Genomic DNA, 22,975 nt, shown 5'->3' on the forward strand with positions numbered 1-22,975 from the left:
ACTGTTGATTTTGACTCAGGTCATGATCTCAGTGTCCTGGGATCGAGCCCTCATCAAGCTCTGTGCTCATTGGAAAGTCTGCTTAATGATTATCTCCCTCTCCCTCTGCCTCTCCCTACACATAGTCTCTTTCTCTCTCAAATAAATAAAAAAATCTTATAAAAACAAAACAAAACAAAACTCCCCCAACAAACAAAAGCCCAGGGCCAGATGGCTTCCCGGGGGAATTCTACCAAACATTTAAAGAAGAGTTAATACCTAGTCTTCTCCAACTGTTCCAAAAAATAGAAATGGAAGGAAAACTTCCAAACTCATTCTACAAGGCCAGTATTACCTTGATTCCAAAACCAGACAAAATCTCCACTAAAAAAGAGAATTATAGGCCAATATCCCTGATGAACATGGATGCAAAAATTCTCAACAAAATACTAGCAAACCAAATCCAACAATACATTAGAAGAATTATTCACGATCAAGTGAGATTTATTACTGGGTTGCAAGGGTGGTTCAACATTGGCAAATCAATCAACATGATGCACCACATTAATAAAAGAGGATAAGAACCATATGATCCCCTCAATAGATGCAGAAAAGGGATCTGACAAAATACAACATCCATTCATGATAAAAACCTCAACAAAGTAGGAATAGAGGGAACATACCTCAACATCATAAAGGCCATATATGAAAACCCACACCTAATATCATCCTTAGTGGGGGAAAATTCCTCTATGGTCAGTAACAAGACAGGGATGTCCACTGTCACTACTGTTATTTAACATAGTATTGGAAGTCCTAGCCACAGCAGTCAGACAACAAAAAAACTAAAAGGAGGGGTGCCTGGGTGGCTCAGTCGTTAAGCGTCTGCCTTCGGCTCAGGTCATGACCCCGGGGTCCTGGGATCGAGCCCCGCATCGGGCTCCCTGCTCGGTAGGAAGCCTGCTTCTCCCTCTCCCACTCCCCCTGCTTGTGTTCCCTCTCTCGCTGTGTCTCTCTCTGTCAAATAAACAAATAAAATCTAAAAAAAACACACACACACAAAAAACTAAAAGGCATCCAAGTCGGCAAGAAAGATGTCAAACTTTCACTATTTGCAGGTCACATGATACTCTATTTAGATATCACAAAAGACTCCACCAAAAAATTACTAGAACTGATAACACAAATTCATTAAAGTCACAGGATACAAAATCAATGGACAGAAATCTGTTGCATTTCTATACACCAATAATGAAGCACCAAAAAGAGAAATCAATGAATTGATGCCATATACAACTGCACCAAATCATAACATACATAGGAATAAAGCTAACCAAAGAGGTAAAAGATCTGTACTCTGAAAACTATAAAACACTGGTGAAAGAAGTTGAAAATGACACAAAGAAATGGAAAAACATTCCATGCTCATGGATTGGGAGAACAAATATCATTAAAATGTCTACACTACCCAAAGCAGTCTATACTTTTAATACCACCAGCATTTTTCATAGAACTAGAACAAACAACCCTAAAATTTGTATGGAACCACAAAAGACCCTGAACAGCCAAAGCAATCTTAAAAAAGAAAAGCAAAGCTGGAGGCATCACAATTCTGGATTTCAAGTTACACTACAAAGCTGTAGTGATCAAGACAGTGTGGTACTGGTACAAAAACAGACACAAAGACCAATGGAACAGAATAGAAAACTCAGAAATGGACCCACAACTAATCTTCAACAAAGCAGGAAAGAATATCCAATGGGAAAAAGACAGTCTCTTCAACAAATGGTGTTGGGAAAACTGGACAGCAACATGCAGAAGAATGAAACTGGACCACTTTCTTACACCAAACACAAAAATAAATTCAAAATGGATAAAATACCTAAATATGAGAGAGGAAACAATCAAAATCCTAGAAAAGAGCACAGACAGTAACCTCTTTGACATTGGACATATCAACTTACTAGATAGGTCCCCTGAATCAAGGGAAACAAAAGCAAAAATAAACTATTGGGACTTCATCAAGATAAAAAGCTTCTGCACAGTGAAGGAAACCATCAATAATACTAAAAGGCAACCTCCGGAATGGGACAAGATATTTGCAAATGACATATCCAATAAAGGGTTAGTATCCAAACTCTGTAAACTTACCAAACTCAGCATCCAAAACCAAATAATCCAGTTAAGAAATGGCAGAAGACATGAATAGACGTTTTTCCAAAGAAGACATCCAGATGGCTAACAGACACATGAAAAGATGCTCAACATCACTCATCATCAGGAAAATGCAAATCAAAACTAAAATGAGTTATTACCTCACACCTGTCAGAATGGCTAAAATTAACAACTCAGGAAACAACAGGTGTTGGCAAGGATGTGGAGAAAGGGGAACGAACCCACTCACATTGTTGGTGGGAATGCAAACTGGTGCAGCCTCTGTGGAAAACAGTATGGTGGTTCCCCAAAAAGTTAAAAATAGAACTACCCTATAATCCAGCAAAGGGTACAAAAATACTGATTTGAAGGCATACATGCACCCCGATGTTTATAGCAGCATTATCAACAATAGCCAAACTACGGAAAGAGCCCAAATGTCCATCGACTGACGAATGGATAGAGAAGATGTGGTGTATATATATTCAATGGAATATTACTCAGCCATAAAAAGGAATGAAATCTTGCCATTTGCAGTGATGTGGATGAAGCTAGAGAGTATTATGCTAAATGAAGTCAGTTAGGGGCGCCTGGGTGGCTCAGTTGTTAAGCGTCTGCCTTCGGCTCAGGTCATGATCTCGAGGTCCTGGGATTGAGCCCCACATTGGGTTCCCTGCTCTGCGGGAAGCCTGCTTCTCCCTCTCCCACTCCCCCTGCTTGTGTTCCCTCTCTCGCTGTGTGTCTCTCTGTCAAATAGATAAATAAAATCTAAAAATTAAAAAAAAAATGTAGTCAGAGAAAGACAAATACCATATGATTTCACTCATATGTGGAATTTAAGAAACAAAACAGATGGAACATGGGGGGAGGGGGGCAAAGAGAGAGAGTCAAACCAGAAAGCAGACTCAACTATAGGAAACAAACTGAGGGTTGCTGGAGGGGAGGTAGGTGAGGAGATGGGTTAAATGGGTGATGGGGACTAAGGAGAGTACTTGTTGTGATGAGCACTGGGTATTGTATGTAAGTGATGAATCACTAAATTCTACACCTGAAACTAATATTACACTGTATGTTAACTAACTGGAATTTAAATAAAAACTTGAAAAAAAAAGAATTTTCAATTTCCATACAATCCAATTAGACTTACATAACTTATTGGCCACAGACTTAAATTATTAACACGTGCTTTAAAGGGGAGTCATGCAAGCATTTATGGAAATCATTCCCATTACATCCCATGTGGTATTAATATCAAATAGATGTTTGGAAACATAAATCTGTTTAGAATTGTTAATGGGGTCATTATTAATTACATCTCCTTTATAGTTACCAAAGCTCAAGCAGTCGTTTATTGCACATGCTCAGTTTATCCAGAAGAAAACGAAGCTGTTGTTAAGAAAGCCCTGGAATTTCAAGACCTTGGTATTAAAGTACAGCCTTACAGGTAAGGAAGGAATTATTTCGAACTCAATTAAATATTTCTGAGAGTGAATGCTTGTGATTTTCTAAGTTATATAAAGACATTCCATGTCCTTTTTGTTATACTGTAACATGACCAAATAACCTAACTTCTTACAACTATAATGTAGATTCTGTGGAGCCTTTACAAATGGCTTGGCATTAGCATTTTCTTGTACTACTAAAAATTCTTCTGTTGTTGTTAGTAAGGCTAAAGGCATTTTGGCTTTGAGTTGTTTGGTTTTTGGATAAATTCAGTCTAAATTTTATATCCCGAGTTTTATATACATTTATGCCTCAGTACAAGAAAAATAAGTATATAAAATAACCTTAGGAAGGAGAGAGAAAATTATTTAATTGGATGTTTATTATCTGAAAACACTTTCTTAGCCCCTTGTCGCCTTTGTCCCTCACAAGGACCGAGGTAAAAATAGCCTAAATAATTCAAGTAGCTTCTGGGTAAAATGCTGCAGTAAAATAGGGGTAGAGGGCAGAGCAAGAATATTCCATCTGAACTGTGGACATCAAAATAAGGAGTAGATCTAAAAATTCATGGCACCAATTAGTTCTTTGAGACTGTATAGTAGGTATTTTTAAACATCTCTTCTGTTTTTTACTTATTTTTCATGTTCTGAACTTTCCCTATAATTCTTATAGAAGGTTCTTGATATGCATATGGTTTGCTCCCTCCTTTTAACTTGGTATTTTTTCCTTTGCTGTTCACAAGTGGATATGTTAATTACACTTGTATTTCCCTTCTTCCCACTTGACTTTACTTCCTTATTTAGTAGCTCCTGTTGGCAGCTAATGGCCAACCTGTTCTGAGAACTTCTCAACACAGCATTAGCTATATTACCATCTAGTGGCAAAGAGAATTATTGCGGCTATATAACCAAATTGATCAAGGTGAATGATTTGATTTGTCTGTCAGGGATGTTTTCTAAGATAATAATATGGCAAAAATGGAGAAACATCTACATTTTAGTTCATTAGATTTTATTTCAGGTAAGCCACCGTGAATGATTAATCCTTAATATGGTATAAAAGACACAAGTAATATTAAAAGACATAAAGACAGAATAATGTGGGATTTGGGCTAAAATTGCAGGGTATATATATATTCAAGAGGTTTAACTACTTGCTAAGGATGCTGTTGAAAGAACTTATGAATTGCTTAGGGAAGTACAATGTATGGCTTCTAAGAATCATTTCTTAACTCCCAAAGTAGTAGAATTTACATTTGAAAGCAATATTATATGCCATCCAATCTAATCACCTATCTGTTGTTTAAATTTCCTTCTAATATTCCAAAAATAGCTCATTTTTGGACTTTAGCCATCATGATACTTATCTTAGGTTTATGCTACTTTTTCTTCCTTGTTCTCTGCGGTAAAAACTTCAAACATTACAGAAATACCAACTTTAAAAATAATGAATTTTCCCAAATTTCATCCCCTTAGATTTAACCATTAACAGTTGGATGTGTAGTCTTTCAGGTTTTCAGGAACCAAAGATTGTACACATTTTAAGTTGTAACTGGTCTTGTCAAATTACTCACCAAAATATACACTCTTATTTTAACTTATTTCCCCACAGCTTCATCAATGCTGGGTTTTATCAGACTTTTAAATCTTTACCAGTCTGAGGGATGAGAGGATGAGATCTAGTTGTAGACTAAATTTCCATTTCTCCGTGAATGAGGTTGGGCACTTTTGCAGTTATTGACTGGGCAGTGTAATGTTGGAGATTCCAGAGCAGTAGTCTTCAAACGTTTTTGTTCAAATACTCCCTGCCGTTTTTTAAAAAGTATTTATTTATTTATTTGAGAGAGCGCGAGTCAGGGGCAGAGGCAGAGATAAAGGGAGAGGGCGAAGCAGACTCCCCACTGAGCAGGGAGCCCGATGTGGGACTCGATCCTAGGACTCTGAGACCATGACCTGAGCCAAAGGCAGATGCTTAATGGACTGAGCCACCCAGGCGCCCCATTCTCTACCATTTTTTTAAATAACTGTCATCTTTTTCTATATTTTAAAGTTGACATCTAATATTCTTCATCATAAGTTTAAATAGTTGCAGAATATTTCTGGAATATTATATTACACATGATTTAAATATATTTCTGTTAAATCTTTGAATCTGCACATTTATCTTATTTAATTTATGGAAAAATGTTGAATTTGTTACCTGTTTTTCAAAACTAGTTCTCATTGTTAAAACCAGATTGACCTTGTCAGGAGAAGTCTGACTTTATTCTTTAATTCAAATAAACATGTTAATATGCCCCTGTGATTTACTTCAAATTATAATTCAAAGATAGAAATAAGGAAGGAGAGGGAAGGAGAGGGAGGGCAGGAAGGGAGTGACAAAGTTGGGGGGAAAAGGAAGGAAGAAGTTAGTTCAAGAACAGAGCTTTGTTAAGAGTTTGGCACCCTCTTAAAGATTTCTTACCTAAACTCTGTTTTGCCATGGGAGAGGAGAGCCACAGTCTTGAGTTGTCCTTTTGTTTAGCATCCTAGAGACTTTAACATCCCAGGACAGTGCACTAAGATGAGGTAGGTGCCTATTTTTGTTGTGGGAGAAAGGTATTGTGAAAGGAGAGGAAGGAGAAGTGGCTGTAACATGGGTTCCCATATATCGACCTCAGTGTATCTTTGTGGGGATTGAATATATTAATACATGAACGTCACCTGACACATACATATTCTATAAATGTTCATTGTTATGGTTATTGCTATTAACTTGTAAGTTGTCTGCTTGTGTTCTTTACCACTTTTTCAACTTCATTATTCATCTTTTTCTTCTTTTTATGTCTTATTATATATTAGGGATATTAGCTGTTTTCATATGAATTACAAATATTTTTTAGATTGTTTATGTTTTAAATATTTAAAAAATTTTAATTCCAATATAGTAAACATACAGTATTATATTAGTTTCAGGTGTACAATAGAGTGATTCAACAGTTCTATCCATTACTCAGTGATAAGTGTACTCTTAATCCCCTAAGTGTACTCTTAATCCCCTTCACCTATTTCCCCCATCTCCCCACCCATCTCCCCTCTAGTAACCACCAGTTTGTTCTCTATAGTTAAGAGTCTGTTTCTTGGCTTGTCTCTCTCTCTCTTTTTCTCTTTGCTTGTTTGTTTTGTTTCTTAAATTCCACATATGAGTGAATTCATATGGTATTTGTTTTTCTCTGACTGACTTCACTTAGCATTATACTCTAGCTCTATCGATGTTGTTGCAGATGGCAAGATTTCATTCTTTTTTTATGGCTGAATAATATTCCTGTGTGTGTGTGTGTGTGTGTGTGCGCGCGCCACAGCTTCTTTATTCCTCAAACAATGGACACTTGGATTTTTTCCATATCTTGGCTTTTGTAAATAATGCTACTATAAAAAGAGGGGTGCATGTATCCCTTAGAATTAGTGTTTTTGTATTCTTTGGGTAAATACCCAGTAGTGCAATTGCTGGATCCTAGGAAAGTTCTATTTTTAACTTTTTGAGGAACCTCCATACTGTTCTTCAGAGTGACTGCACAAGTTTGCATTTCCAACAGTGCATGAGGATTCCTTTTTCTCCACATTCTCGCCAACACTTGCTTGTTTCTTGAGTTGTTGATTTTTAGCCATTTTGACCACTGTGAGGTGATATCTTTTTGTAGTTTTGATTTGCATCACCCTGTTGATAAGTGATGGTGAGCATCTTTTCATGTGTCTGTTGGCCATCTGGATGCTTTCTTTGGAGAAATGTCTGTTCATGTCTTCTGCCCATTTTTAAATTGGATTATTTGGATTTGGGGTGTTGAGTTTTATCTTTATATAATCTTGGATACTAACGCTTTACTGAATATGTCATTTGCAGATATCTTCTCCCATTCCTCAGGTTGCCTTTTAGCTTTGTTGATTGTTTCCTTTGCCATGCAGAAGTTTTTTTTTTTTTTTAATGTAGTCCCAATAGTTTATTTTTGCTTTTGTTTCCCTTGACTTAGGGGATCTATCTAGAAAAAACTTGCTACATCTGATGTCAGAGAAATTAATGCCTATGCTATTTTCTAGGATTTTTATGGTTTCAGGCCTCACAGTTAGGTCTTTAATCCATTTTGAATTTATTTTTGTGTATGGTGTAAGAAAGTGGTCCGGTTTCATTCTTTTGCATGTTGCCGTCCAGTTTTCTCAACACCATTTGTTGAAGAGACTTTTTCCCATTGGATATTCTTTCCTGCTTTGTCAAAGATAAATTGTCCATATAATTGCGGGTTTACTTCTGGATTTTCTATTCTGTTCTGTTGATCTATGTGTCTATTTTTGTGCCAGTACCATACTGTTTTGATCACCACAGCTTTGTACTATAACTTGAAGTCCAGAATTGTGATGCCTCCAGCTTTGTTTTTTTTTTTTTTCTTTTTTTTACTTAAAGATTTTATTTATTTATTTGACAGAGAGAGAAACAGCGAGAGAGGGAACACAGGCAGGGGGAGTGGGAGAGGGAGAAGCAGGGAGCCCGACACGGGGCTCCATCCCAGGACCCTAGGATCATGACCTGAGCCAAAGGCAGATGCTTGATGACTGAGTCACCCAGGCGCCCCTGTTTGTTTTTTCAAGATTGCTGTGGCTGTTTGGGGTCTTTTGTGGTTCCTTACAAATTTTAGGATTGTTTATTCTTGTTCTGTGAAAAATGCTATTGGTATTTTGATAGGGATTGCATTAAATGTGTAGATTGCTTTGGGTAGTATAGACATTTTAACAATATTTGTTCTCCCAATCCATGAGCACAGTATATCTTTCCATTTCTTTGTGTCATCTTCAATTTCTTTTATCAGTGTTTTGTAGTTTTCAGAGTACAGGTCTTTTACCTCTTTGGTTGGGTTTATTCCTAGGCATCATTATTTTTGGTGCAATTGTAAATGGGATCAATTCCTTGATTTCTCTTTTTGCTGCTTCATTATTGGTGTATAGAAATGTAACAGATTTCTGTATATTAATTTTGTATCCTGCGACTTTACTGAATTCCTGTATCAGTTCTAGCAGTTTTTTGGTGGAGTCTTGAGGGTTTTCTATATATAGTAGTATGTCATCAGTGAATACTGAAAGTTTTACTTCTTCCTTGCTGATTTGGATGCCTTTTACGTTGTTGTTGTTGTCTGATTGCTGTGACTAGGACTTCCAGTACTATGTTAAATAAAAGTGGTGAGAGTGCACATCCTTGTCTTATTTCTGACCTTAGGAGAAAAGAAAGGTTCTCAGTTTTTCCCCACTGGGGATGATATTAGCTGTGGGTTTTTCATATATGGCCTTTATTATGTTGAAGTATGTTCCTTCTAAACCTACTTTGTTGAGGGTTTTTATCATGAACGGATGTTGTATTTGGCAAATGCTTTTTCTTTTCTTTTTTTTTTAAGTATCCTCCACACCCAGTGTGGAGCCCAGTGTGAGGCTTGGACTTACAACCCTGAGATCAAGACCTGAACTGAGATCAAGAGTCATATGCTTAACCAACTGAACCACCCAGGCACCCCTCAAATGCTTTTTCTGCATCTATTGAAATAATCGTATAGTTCTTATCCTTTCTCATATTGATATGATGTATCACACTGATTGATTTGAGAATACTGAACCACTCTTACAACCTAGGAATAAATCCCACTTGATCGTGGTGAATGATTTTTAGAATATATTATTGGATTTGATTTGCTAGTATTTTGTTGAGAATTTTTGCATTTATGCTCCTCAGCAATACTAGCCTCTAGGTCTCTTTTTTTGTGACATCTTTTTATCTGGTTTTGGCATCAGGGTAATGCTGGCCTCACAGAATGAGTTTAGAAGTTTTCCTTCCTCTTGTATTTTTTGAAATAGTTTAAGAAGAATAGATATTAACTCTTCTTTAAATTTGGTGGAATTCCCGTGGGAAGCTACCTGGTCCTGGACTTTTGTTAGTTGGGAGCTTTTTGATTACTGATTCAATTTCTTTGCTGGCGATTGGTCAGTTCAAATTTTCTATTTCTTCCTGTTTCCATTTTGGTAGGTTATATGTTTCTAGGAATTTATCCATTTCTTCCAGGTTGTCCAATTTGTTGGCATATAGTTTTTCATAATATTCTAAGTGTTTGTATTTTGGTGGTGTTAGTTACTATCTCTCCTCTCTCATTTGTGATTTTATTTATCTGGATCCTTTCTCTTTTTTTCTTGGTAAGTCTGGCTAGAGGTTTCCAGGTCCTGGTTTCATTGATCTGTTCTATTGTATTTTTAAGTTATAGAAACTTAAATAAATAAATGTTATAGAAACATTTATTTCTGCTCTAATCTTTATTATTTCCTTCCTTTTGTTAGTTTTAGGTTTTGTTTGTTATTCTTTTCCTAGCTCCTTTGAGTGTAAGGTTAGGTTGTTTATTTGAGATTTTTCTTGCTCTTGAGGTAGGCCTGTATTGCTATTAACGTCCCTCTTAGAACTGCTTTTGCTGTGTTCTGAAGGTTTCGAACCATTGTGTTTTCATTTTCATTTCTTTTCATGTACTTTTTCTTTTATTTCTTAGATGAACCATCCATTGTTTAGTAGCATGTTATTTAACCTCCATGTATTCGTGGTCTTTCCAGAGTTTTTCTTGTGGTTGACTTCTAAGAAATTTCATAGCATTGTGGTGAGAAAAGATGCATAGTATTACTTCATTCTCTTTGAATTTGTTGAGGCCTGTTTTGTGGCCTAACATGTGATCTCCCTTCTGGAGAATGTTCCATGTGCACTTGAAAAGAATGTGTATCTTGTTGTTTTAGAGTGGACTGTTCTGATTATTTCTGTTAATCCACCTGGTCCAGTGTGTCATTCAAAGCCATTGTTTCGTTGTTGACTTTCTGTTTAGATGATCTATCCATTGATTTAAGTGGGGTGTTAAAGTCCCTACTATTATTGTGTTATTATGAACTAGTTCCTTTAAGTTTGTTATTAACTGTTTTATATATTTGGGTGCTCCCATGTTGGGTGCATAAACATTTACAATTGTTACCTCTTATTGGATTGTCCCCTTTATTATTAAATAGTGTCCTTCTTTGTTGTTACAGTCTTTGTTTTAAAGTCTATTTTGTCTGATCTAAGTATTGCTACTCTGGCTTTCTTTTGACACCCATTTGCATGATGAGTGTTTCTCCATCCCCTCACTCTCAATCTGCAGGTGTGTTTAGATCTGAAATGAGTCTCTTGTAGGCAGCATACAGATGGGTCTTGTTTTTTTTAATCCATTCTGTCACCCTGTGTCTTATGATTGGTGCATTTAGTACATTTACATTCAAAGTAATTATTGATAGATATGTATTTATTGCCATTGTATTACTTGTTTTGTGGTTGTGTCTGAAGATTTTCTCTGATCCTTTCTTGTTCTTTCTTTCATGGATTGCTGGCTTTCTTTAGTGATATTTGGATTTCTTTCTCTTTATTCTTTGCCTGTTTATTAGTAGTTTTTGATTTGTGGTTACCATTAGGCTTGTATATAACATCTACATGTAGCAGTCTATATTAAGTTAATGGTTATCTAAGTTTGAGCTTATTCTTTACTCTTCTCTTCCCCATGTTTTAGATATATGGTGTCATACTTTACATCCTTCTATTTTGTGAGTTCCTTGACTGATTTTTTACAAAAGTATTCATTTTTTGTTTTTTGGGGTTTTTTTTTTTAAGATTTTTTATTTATTTGATATGACAGAGAGAGAGAGCAAGCACAAGCAGGTGGAGTGGCAGGCAGAGGGAGAAGCAGGCAGAAGCAGGCTCCCCGCTGAGCAGAGAGCCCAATGTGGGACTTGATCCCAGGACCCTGGGATCATGACCTGAGCCAAAGGCAGACGCTTAACTGACTGAGCCACCCAGGTGTCCCCAGAAGTGTTCATTTTTGCTGCTCTTGTGTTTCCTACCTTCATACAGTCATTTTTGGTCTTTCCTTTCCACTCAAAGAGTCCCCTTTAATATTTCTTGCAGGGCTGGCTTAGTGGTCATGAACTCCTTTAGTTTTTGTTTGTCTGGGAAATTCATTATCTCTCCTATTCCAAATGATAGCCTTGCTGGATAGAATATTCTTGCCTGCAAGTTTTTCCCATTCAGCACTTTGAGTATATCACGCCACTTCTTTCTGGCTTGGAAAGTTTCTAATGAAAAATCCATCGATAGTCTTATGGGGTTTCCTTTGTACGTAACTGTCTTCTTTTCTCTTGTTGCTTTTAATAATTTTTCCTTATCACTATATTTTGCCATTTTAATTATAATATGTCTTGGTGGGGCACCTGGTTGGCTCTGTTGGTAAAGCATGAGACTCTTGATCTCAGGGTTGTGAGCTTGAGCCCCATGTTGGGTGTGGAGCCTACTTAAAATTAAAAAACAATATGTCTTGGTGTGGATCTGCTTTTGTTGATTTTCTTGGGGGTTCTCTGTGCCTTCTGGATCTGGGTATCTGTTTCCTTCCCCAGATGAGTGAAGTTTTTAGCTGTTACTTCTTCAATTTTCTGCCCCCTTTTCTCTCTCTTCCTCTTCTGGGACTCCTATAATAAGAACGCTATTACGTTTGATGGAGTCGCTGAGTTCCCTAAGTCTATTCTTGTTTTGCATAATTCTTTTTTTCTCTCTTTTGTTCAGTTTGATTACTTTCCATTACTCTGTCTTCTAGGTCATTAATTTGTTCCTGTGCTTCTTCCAGCCTGCTGTTCATTCCATCAAGCGTGTTTCTCATTTCATTTATTCAGCCCTTTGTCTCTGCTATGCTATTCCTTACCTCTTTGTTAAAGGTCTCACTGATGTCTTCCCCTCTTTTCTCAAGTCTAGTATCTTTATGATCATTGTTTTATTTTTTTATTTTTTGGGTTCCATTTGTTTAGTGATCTGATTACTCCACAGAGGAGTTAAGATGGAAGGGAGCTTCAGCATCAGCCACCTTCCCAGACGGCAAGAGCTCCAAAGCGTGTGCAAGACAGTACAGTCACTGCTTCCTGGGAAGGTGTGAACTGTGGGCTGTGAGCCCCCTGGCCTTGGCCTTGGGCCATCAAGGTAATGGAGCACCAGCCACTTTCCTAAGCCCGAGTGAGGCAAGGTGCACCTGCACAGATTGTGAAACAGGGTTCAGGATTTCTCCTCTCATAACTGAGAGCCCAGAGATCTGTACTACCGTTGGTGCACTCCTCCAGTGGGTCAAAGATCATCATCACTCTGGCTGCCTGGAAGGGTTTAACCAGAGTGAGTCATGTAGTGACTGATGCTGGAGCAGCTGGTGAGAGCTGCCTCCCTTTGAATTCTGTCTCCAAGCACAGCCTGGGGAAGATAGACACAAGCTTTAGTGAGGGCTAGAGCCTGTCTCAGAATCAGGTCCCATAGGGGTGAGTTGAGACTGGCAAGGAGGGGACAGGAGAAGAGAAGGCGGGGATGCACCATCATTCAAAGACAATCTAGGCTTACAGCCCACCTCCCTGGGGCTCCCAAAGGAGCAAGAGGCTGAGGTAAGCCTGCAGCTGGGCCCTCCAGGCCCATCCTGGCAGCAGGGTATGGGCCGTCGTTGCAGACCAGTGTTTTTCCCAAGAGGAACCCGTGGAGAGCCACGACTTCCTGATTCTTCAGCTAGCCCTCTCCCCGTCTGAATGTCGGGGCCTCCAGTTCCACAGTGGGATGGTTGGAGTGTGGCCACAGGGCAGAGTCTAGCTGGAATGGGTATTCACTGCCTGCCTATGGCTCCTGAGAGGCAGAAGTTCCTTTGCCTTTCCAGCTGAACTTCAGCAAGTGGCTAAATATTCAGAAGCAGACTGCCCTGGCTTGGGGCCATCATTCAGGAACTCATGACCCAGCCCATGGCCACACGTGCCACAGGGCCCTTTTAAGGCTTCGGGTGTATTGTGCTCCTGATGCTTGGCCACACGATCAGCATGCATGGTCTCAGTGAAAGTGGCCATGTGTTCACACTTTGAGCAGCTGAAGAAAAGCTCATAGTCATACTTGGTGCACACATAGACAAGTGGCTCAAAGTGGTTCTCGAAAACCTCGACCCCAAAGAAGCTGTAGAATGACATGGCACCAGCAGGACCATAGTGCGACCACTGCCTCAGAGAGATCTGAGGCCAGTGGCTGATGAATGCCTGGCCTGCACTGGGGGCCCCAACTCTCCTCTCAAGCATGATCATATGCTTTAAATAGTATGTTACTTATATGTTTTACTTAGATCTCTAGCTGTGACCTTGTCCTGTTCTTTCATTTGGAACAAATTCCTCTGTCTTCTCATTTTGTGTAAGTCTCTGTGTTAGGAAAAGTCAGCTATGTCTCCTGTTCTTGAGGGTAATGCCTTTATGAAGAAGAGGTCCTTTAGTGCCCTGCAGTGTAGTGTCCCCTGTTCCCCAGGGCCTGACACTTCTCGGAGTGTCTCCAGTGCGTGCTGTGTGTGCTCTGCTATTGTGGCCTGGCCACTTTATCCTTCAGGCCCGTCACCTGCAGAGGCTCTCTTTGTCTGTTGTGGGCAGTATTTGGTCTCTGGCCCGAATGTGGTGCATTTTAACTAGGTATGCTGTGGTCTGCTTGTGAAATGAGACATGTCTCTACTGTCACCAGAACCGAGGCCTCACCAAAACTCCCTGGTCAGGAGATATGATGTTGGCAGGGATCTGGGCCAGTCTTCTGGGAAAGCACACACTGAGCTTGAGGCAAGGGTGACTAGAAAGGGCAATTGTTCCAGAGGGTGAGGGGTCAGGGCTTGGTGTAAGCAAGTTAGGTGGGGAGTGTTAGCCCTGTGCTTATGCTGAGGGGCAGGAGAGGGAAATGATGCCAGCCAGTTCCTTTGTTCCTGGAGGGTTCTCTCCATTGAATGCTGCCTCTTTGGGACATGCTCCAAGATGAACAAATAACCTCCCAACTCCATGTTCCAGGCACTCTTCAGATTGCTGTTTCCACACCGTATGTCTGTGGGCTGTTTGCCTGCCTTCTCTCCCGAAGCAGTCCCAATGTCCTCTGAGCTCTCCCAGGTCCAAGCATGCTGACCTTTAAAACTCCAGGCTTTAAGTCCTGTTGGTTAAAAGAACTCACAAAACTCACCTCTCACTTCCCAAGTCCATTGCTATGGAGGTTCGTCTTTTCTGTGTGTTCTCCTGTGTGCTAGTGTATCACTCACCCATCTCTGAGACCGCGGCTCCCTCCCCACTGCAGCTCCACTATCTATTTCTCCCCCAAGCTGGGTTTCTACACTTCCTACATTCTTCAGTGTGGCCTCTTCTCTACGTTGGGTTGTGGAGTTTGTTCTGCCAGTCTTCAGATCAATTTCTGGGGTATTTAGGATGATTTGATAGTTATTAAGTTGTATCTGTGGGACATGGTGAGCCTAGGATCCTCCTACTCTGCTGCCATCTTCCAAGAACTCCTGTAGACCTGGATTTAAAGGGCTCATGTGATTAGGTCGGGTCCACCCTGATAATATGCATAGCTTAAGGTTAACTAATTTGAGACCTTAATTACATCTGCAAAATTCCTTTTCCCAGGTGTCTCATTTTCCTGGGCTACACAACAAATTATCCCAAACCTGGTGACTTTAACAAGAGAAATTTATTCTTGCACAGTTTGGGAGACCAAAAGTCCGAATGTCAAGGTGTTGGCAGGTTGGTTGGCTTTTGGAGCCTCTGAGGAGAATGTTTTATGCCTCTCTCCCAGCTTCTGTGTTTCTTAGCAATCTTTGGTGTCCTTGGCTTGTAGCTGTGTCACTCTTTGTCTCCATCTTCACATGGCCCTCTTCCCCTTTGTGTCTATCTGCCCTACTTACAGGGACACCATATTGAATTTAGGGTCTACTCTACTCCAGTATTATCTCATCTTAACTAATGATATCTATAAAGACCCCATTTAACAAATAAGGTCACATTCTGGGTTTTGGGTGGGCATGAATTTTGGCGGAACATAATTTAACCCCTAACAGTCCACTGTGGCTCCCTAAAATTGAGGTTTGTCTCATGCATGAAATACATCCAACTCACCCCAATATCCTCAGGTCCTCACCCATTCCAGGATCAATTCTAAATCCAAAATCTCATCTAAATATCAATTCTACAGATTCCAAATGTGATCATCTAAGGTATGTGTGAGACTGGGCATTAATTTATTATTTGAAGAAATGGCCTGTAAGCTGGAGTTTAGAAATAACTTTGTTATGTGGGGACAGTTTCTATAAGGTAACTTGACCAATCTTAATTAGGATTATTATTACCATTTAAAAAGACAGCATATATAGCTAAGATATATCATATGTATTAAACACTTACTGAATATTTTAGCTGCTAGGAATATATTATAAATTAAAATTGACAAAACCCCAACCTTCATATTTACATTCTGGAACTAAATATGTTCCCAATTGGTAAGAAATCATTATTTTCAAAGAGTATTCTTTATCTTATGTGAATAAAATTTTTTTGATCATTTCTATTTGTGTAGAGCATATATATGAATAGGCCTCAGAAATTCAATTTGTTGATTATAAGGTTGCCTTTAGAACCTACACAGCTATTATATTTCAGCTTAGTTCAACATAAACATTTATTAAGAACCACCATTTGGGGGTGCCTGGGTGGCTCAGTCGTTAAGCGTCTGCCTTCAGCTCAGGTCATGATCCCAGGGTCCTGGGATCGAGTCCCGCATCGGGCTCCCGCTCGGCGGGAAGCCTGCTTCTCCCTCTCCCACTCCCCCTGCTTGTGTTCCCTCTCTCGCTGTGTCTCTCTCTGTCAAATAAATAAAATCTTTAAAAAAAAAAAAAAAAGAACCACCATTTGCGCCACTCTTTGGCATGTCATTTGAGGTCATATGGGTCTGCCTGCATCCTAAGCGACCTCTACATCCACTTACTCACTTTATATCCCAGCCACTTGGAAACACTTGCTGTACCCTGAACACATTTTTAAATTATTATTATTTTTTCAATTTAATTTAAAAATTAATTTAAAATAAATTTAAATTAAATTAAAATAACTATCTTTTAAATTTTAGCTAGTTAACATACAGTGCAATACTGGTTTCTGGAGTAGAATTCAGCAATTCATCACTTACATACAACACTCAGTGCCCATCATAGCAAGTGCCCTCCTTAATACCCATGGGCTAGGTGGGTGCATCTAGCCCATCCCCCACCCACTTCCCTCCATCAACCCTCAGTTTGTTCTCTGTTTTTAAGAGTCTCTTATGGAATGTTTCCCTCTCCTTTTTTTCTTTTCCCCCTTCCCATATGTTCATCTATTTTCCTTCTTAAATTCCACATGAATGAGATCATATGGTATTTGTCTTTCTCTGACTTATTTCACTTAGCATAATACTCTCTAGCTCTGTCCATGTCCTTGCAAATGGCAAGATTTCATTCTTTTTGATGGCTGAGTAATATTCCATTGTGTACATATACCACATTTTCTTTATCCATTCATCAGTCAATGGGGTTCTCTCCATAGTTTGGTTATTGTTGATAATGCTGCTATATAAATATCAGGGTGCATGTATCCCTTTGAATCTGTATTTTTGTATCCTTTGGGTAAATATCTAGTAGTGCAACTGCTGGATCATAGGGTATGAACACACCTTTTTATGACACACTTATGCTTTTGTTCATGTTCTTCTTTCTGCCTAGAAATACTTTATGTTACTGGAAACTTACTCATTCTTCAAGACATAGCACCAATGGTTCTTCTTTGGTGGAGTCTTCATATCTGCTATCCCATGGCCAGAGTTAATTGTACCTTATTCCTACATGATTTTGTCTCTACTTGGCTCAGCATTCTTATTGGGTCTTCTTTATATTATTATAAAATTTCTCCAACTAAATTGTAAACTATTCAAAAGAATTAATATTTATGTGCCTTGCGCATAGTAGGCAAATAGTGAATGAATAAATATACATTTAAAATGGTTTCAAATCACTAAATTCTACACCTGAAACTAGTATTACACTGTTATCTAATTGGAATTTAAATAAAAACTTGAAAAAAAAAGGTGTTAAATTTCAAAATATACAAAATTATTAACAAGAGTTCCTGACACCTTAATTTATATGGAAAAATGTTTATTCCTTTATTAGATATATTTTAATTGCAAAAGCATGGGAATATAAGAATTATTTATTTATGAATGAACCACTTACTATTGAATGAGAAATTAAATAGTAAATATAAAAACCAAAATGTTATTTTCCACATAATAGTGATTAGAGCTTTTTATGTTTCTGGCACAAAATCTTTGTTGTGCACTTTCTTGAGCACTGTGTAACACATTCACTAATACTCAAAAAGCAGTTGGGAGGAATAATGTAGTTAAAACGATAGGCCATTTTTATATTGTAATTGTGCAAAAGGTAATCAAAAGAAGGAAGTCATACTTTTTGTATTTTGACAACATGTGAAAGTGAAGGATTTTTTCTATTTTATCTTTGTGATTACTATACATATTTACCTGTTTTGATAATGGAAGTCTTTCTGTTAATATATTAGTGACTTGGAAAAGAGTTTTTAATTTGTGGCAAGGTTGATATTCTTGGCATAGTTGCTTAAAGATGCAAACCTTGGGAAGCAAAATAAATTATGAGCTAACATGAAATATTAGAGCTTTTAATTTACAATATTGTTCTACTTTGGCATTTTATTCTTATTTAGAATTTTTGTTTAAATGATTAGAAAACAGAAGAAAAATTGTTGCAATTTACTGTCTTTCTTGATTGGCAGACAAGCCATTCTAACCATTTCCTGTTTGCTCATTTCTATTGCAGGCTTAGTCCTCCTGTCCTTCCACTGTGCTCCTTAAAGGAAATACATCTGTCTACTGATAAATTTTTCAGAATGGAACCATCTGGAATTACCAATGGTTGTTTTCTTTCTGTTCTAACAAGGGAGGTAAGGGGGAAAAATTCCAATCCATGTCATACTTTGGAATTAAGAAAGAACAAACCTCATAAAGAGGAACCTAGGTACTTTGTGAACATTTTGTAATGGTGTGCTTATTTATGAATACCCACCATTTGCATCGACATGGATGGGACTGGAAGGGATTGTGCTAAGTGAAATAAGTCAAGCAGAGAAAGACAATTATCATATGGTTTCACTCATATGTGGAACATAAGGAATAGCGTGGAGGACCACAGGGGAAGGGAGGGAATACCGAATGGGAAGAAATCAGATAGGGAGACAAACTATGAGAGACTCTGGACTCTGGAAACAAACTGAGGGTTACAGAAGGGAGGGGGGGTGGAGGGATGGAGTAACCAGGTGATGGGTATTAAGGACGGCACGTGTTGTGATGAGCACCGGGTGTTATACACAACTAATGAGTCGTTGAACACTACATCAAAAACTTACAATGTACTATATTCTGGCTAACTGAACATAATAAAAAAAAATAGCTAAAAGACAGGAGAAAGAGTTACTACTGTGTGGCACAAAAATCCCTATTTTTTTTTAAGGGTACTTATTTTTTTTAGTAACCTCTACATCCAACATAGAGCTCGAACCCACGACCCTGAGATCAAGAGTTGCTCACTCTTCCGACTGAGCCCCCCAGGCGCCCCCAAATCCCTATTTTTATCTTCCTATTCCTCCTGAGCATTCCTCCCTTGCCTGCTCTCCACCCCCACTTTCCAAGCACTTTGCCAACATGTAGTTCATCTAAGCTCACATGGAAGAAATAAGGCCTAGAATATTTTTTTTCTATCAGATTTACAAATGGGGAAGTTTAAGTACAAAAAGACAGTCATTTGCTGAGTTTTATGGGATATATTCGGGACTAAGGCCTAAAAACCATTTCTTTTATAGTAATAAAGGTACTCATTTGTTTTTCCTGAAGCTGAGAACATTTGTAATATGCACAGCAATAGTTAACTCTGACACTGAGTAACTGCTTCTTTTAATTGTAGCGGGACCCATCTGAGACAGTGTCTGTGAGAGACGTTCTGACCCGGGCTGCCGCTAAGGGTCTACTGGATGGAATTGAGTTGGGTAAATCTTCAAAGCGGGAGAAGAAGAAGAAAAAATCAAAAATATCATTGCCGAAAGCTCCTACTAGTGACAGTAACAGCATCCAAACGAAAATTGCTGAGTTCCTGAATCGAGAAACGAATGCACATGCTAATCGGTCAGAGACATTGACAACAAAAACATCTCTGGCACAGAAAAATGCCACTTCAGCAGCTTCTTCCTCGCCGGTCAGAAAACCCGGCAAGCCCGCCGCCAATCCCTTAGTGCCTACATTTATGAAGAACACAGCTCACCCCAGACCATATGAACGGCAGACAAACTTCGTAAGACCTCGCCCAGAAGACAGAGTGATCGCACTGAAACCCATAGAGATTGTTTTGCCTCCAGTGATGTTGCCATCTTCAAGTCCCCACAGGATCAAATCTCAGAGACCAACTCAACATTTTTACTATCATTGGCTTGGACCCAAGACCGGTTACTTTCCCTCACCATCAATAACCAGAAGAGGGGAAAAGCCTAAAGAGAACTTACCTTCCTCCCCACTCAGACGTCCTCGACCATGGCTTTGACTGTGTTGTGGTTTTTACAGACGTCGAGGGCAGTTGACTTTTTGTCAAAGTCTGATACCTCTCTGAAGGTTAGATTACCCTACACAAGATACTCACCCTTTTGGTCACTTAGTATCTTCTAAATGTGATAGAACCTTCAAGAGAATTAAGACAAGTGAGAAACAATAATGTAGGCGATTCAACAAGGCCGAAGTCCTGCACTGCAACAGCTCAGTGCTGATCTGTTCTACGATGTCCAGCTGTAGACTCAGGATCAGCTGTTAGAACTTGCCTCCCTCTTGCTAACTTCCAGTCGGGACTCAGGACACTGTTTTAAGAGGAAGCTGGAACAATTTTTCCTGAAGGGAAACACTGTCTGCCTTATAACAGACTTGAGGCGGGTTTATTAGAAAGCGCAGATAGGGAAAAGCTGCCGGCCTCTCATGCCGACTTGAGCTTGCTTTTCCGGATCTATTCACTTGTGGTTTGACATTTTCAATTACTATGGAGGTCGATTTTTTTTCTTAAAAAATCAAAATATTCTTTAAACGTGGGATGGCATGAGTTTTTGTAATGTGATTGAGATTGAGTCCGAGTAGGAAGAACAGAAGGTTCCGAAGTTCCAGGTTTGGGTAGTTCAGCTGCACGTTAGTACCAGAGCGAAAACAGTTTCTCATGGGAAAAGCTTCCAGGATCCTGAGCAGATGGACATAGTCCACTATCCCTGCTGACCGTGCCAAATACGGTTGGAAAAAAGTGTACACGGATTGCCATCTAAATAGTACTAACTCTGAGGAAGAGGCAAACCTGCTGAATACAAGTGACACCGATTACTGAAGAAATCCATAAAAATGTCTGATTCTGTTCCAAGATCAGGTGAAATGGTAAAATCTACAAGTCATTCCGAATGGCACACGGTAATCAAACTTTGGGAAATCATTTCTGATGTACAATTAAAATATATTGTAGCACTATGTTAATTATATTAAAAGTCAATTCATCTTGGATGTATTATCAATTGCCTACCAAGAATTGGTATGATTATCATTTCTGGGTCTATTGATTCTTTTTTCATCATGGAAACAGAAATTGTTTGACATTAAATCAAATGAGTTACAACTATGAAACCTTTGTTTAAAAAATGTTCATAGACACAAAGTTTGAATATAAAGTTCTATTTTCAGAATCCAGTTGTGTTGAACAGTGTTATGTAAATTCCTAAATGTTCAATTCAGGTGGCATGATTTCAGTAGAATATTATTCTCTTCAAGATGAATTTTTAGGTCTATTTTAGCTCTAATATTCTAGTCGTTATTTTCTCACTTGAAGTGAGGATAAACAAAATGGTGAATTTCATTTTAGTAGTAATAAATATTTTCGCTGACAATTTATTTATCAGAATGTGTCAGCGAAGGAAACAGGCCTTTTTATACGTGAACTTCTATTTTAAATCCCCAAAGAATTCTCAATTATGACTCTCAGAAAGTACAGAAATGTTTTAAGTGCCCAACTTAATTTACTGATTTCAAAAATCAAAAACGACAGACCTCTTTGTTTCATAAATTAGGTCTTTCCTCGTACTATTGTCTGGCTCTGGGCACTCCAGGCCTCTAGAGGGCTAGCTGGTGCAGCTGAATTGAACTTTGTTGGGTAAAGAGCTGGTATTTTATCCCTGGAATCGCTAATTCCTCCTGCCCTCTTCCCCTGCCCCAGGCTGAAAAGTATTCCATTGTCCAAAAGTAGCAGGTTTGAGATATTTATTTTCTGTGATGTTATACAAACTCTCATTGTAGAGGAATAGTTCAGGATATTTTTCTGATAAGCTTGTGATTCATGTCGTATCACAACTTAAGCCCCTTATTTTCAGTATCTCATCGCATGCATCTTGTCACTCTTTTTCTCTTTAGAAATATATGGGGATTCTGAATGATTCATTAAGCCTGAAGTGTTCTTCTTTGACAGTCTTCTAAGGACGTGATCAATTATTTAAGTACTTTTGTAGAGTAAAAAAGGAAAAAGACTTTGGATAAAAACGTGAGAATTCTAGTGAAGGAGAATATGGATTACACTCACATTTTCCGTTCTTGAACTTCTTAGAGAAAAGTGCTGCAAAAATCTAAAATAATGAATTTACTGGTAGATTCTCCAATAGCAAATTTTATCTGAAATTACCACTAATATAATACCTGAAACCAAAATGAAATTTTGTTCCCTCAGAGTAACTGCCTTTGAATAGAGTTAGGAAGAAACTGGGCGGGGGGGGGGGGGGGGTGTTTCAAGATGAACCGAAAAAAAAAAAAATGGGTACATACTCTAAATTCCACTTATCTTCATATGTCTGACAGTTAAACTAGCCCTAGCCCAGATCTAACTGCTTTTCTGGTTACCTTTGATTTTGGATTTAGTGCCTCTAACAGCTTTTTCTTTTCTTTTTTTTTAAGATTTCATTTATTTATTTGACAGAGAAAGAGAGAGAGAGAGAGAGCACAAGCAGGGGGAGTGGCAGAGGCAGAGGGGGAAGCAGGGTCCCCACGGAGCAAGGAGCCCGATGCAGGACTTGATCCCAGGATCCTGGGATCAGGATCTGAGCCGAAGGCAGATGCTTAACCGACTGAGCCACCCAGGTGCCCCTATTCTTCGTTCTTTGACGTCAGGTTCTTAAAAAGAATGAAAGCTAGACTATCTTGATATGAGGAAGACGGCTTCCACAAGTCTCGAGTTGGTGACTAAGGACGCCGGCTGTCATTCCTGATCGACAAATAAGGGCAGTGTGATAAATTACTCAAAATTTAAAGTTACTTTCTAGTTCTTACCAGGTGGAAATCTGCAATAACAATCCAAGCAGAATCTTTCATTACTAAAATGATCTTTAATTTGAGGTAAGAATCATTTGAAAAT

General features: G+C 38.7%; 1 protein-coding gene and 1 pseudogene across 1 annotated transcript in view; one reads left to right on the plus strand and one right to left on the minus strand.

Moving 5' to 3' along the window:
- The window catches only part of NSUN7 (NOP2/Sun RNA methyltransferase family member 7), a 61,543-nt gene extending 40,280 nt beyond the window's left edge, over positions 1–21,263 (plus strand). The window contains exons 10-12 of the mRNA XM_036076937.2: positions 3,460–3,577; positions 18,329–18,452; positions 19,469–21,263. Of these exons, the coding sequence (XP_035932830.2) occupies positions 3,460–3,577; positions 18,329–18,452; positions 19,469–20,098 (872 nt within the window). The 3' untranslated portion in view covers positions 20,099–21,263. The remainder of the gene's footprint in view (positions 1–3,459; positions 3,578–18,328; positions 18,453–19,468) is intronic.
- LOC144381228 (methionine-R-sulfoxide reductase B1 pseudogene) lies at positions 13,282–13,722 on the minus strand (annotated as a pseudogene).
- Positions 21,264–22,975: the final 1,712 nt, after the last annotated feature.

This window comes from Halichoerus grypus, chromosome 3, assembly GCF_964656455.1.
Source record: "Halichoerus grypus chromosome 3, mHalGry1.hap1.1, whole genome shotgun sequence".
NCBI lineage: Eukaryota > Metazoa > Chordata > Mammalia > Carnivora > Phocidae > Halichoerus > Halichoerus grypus.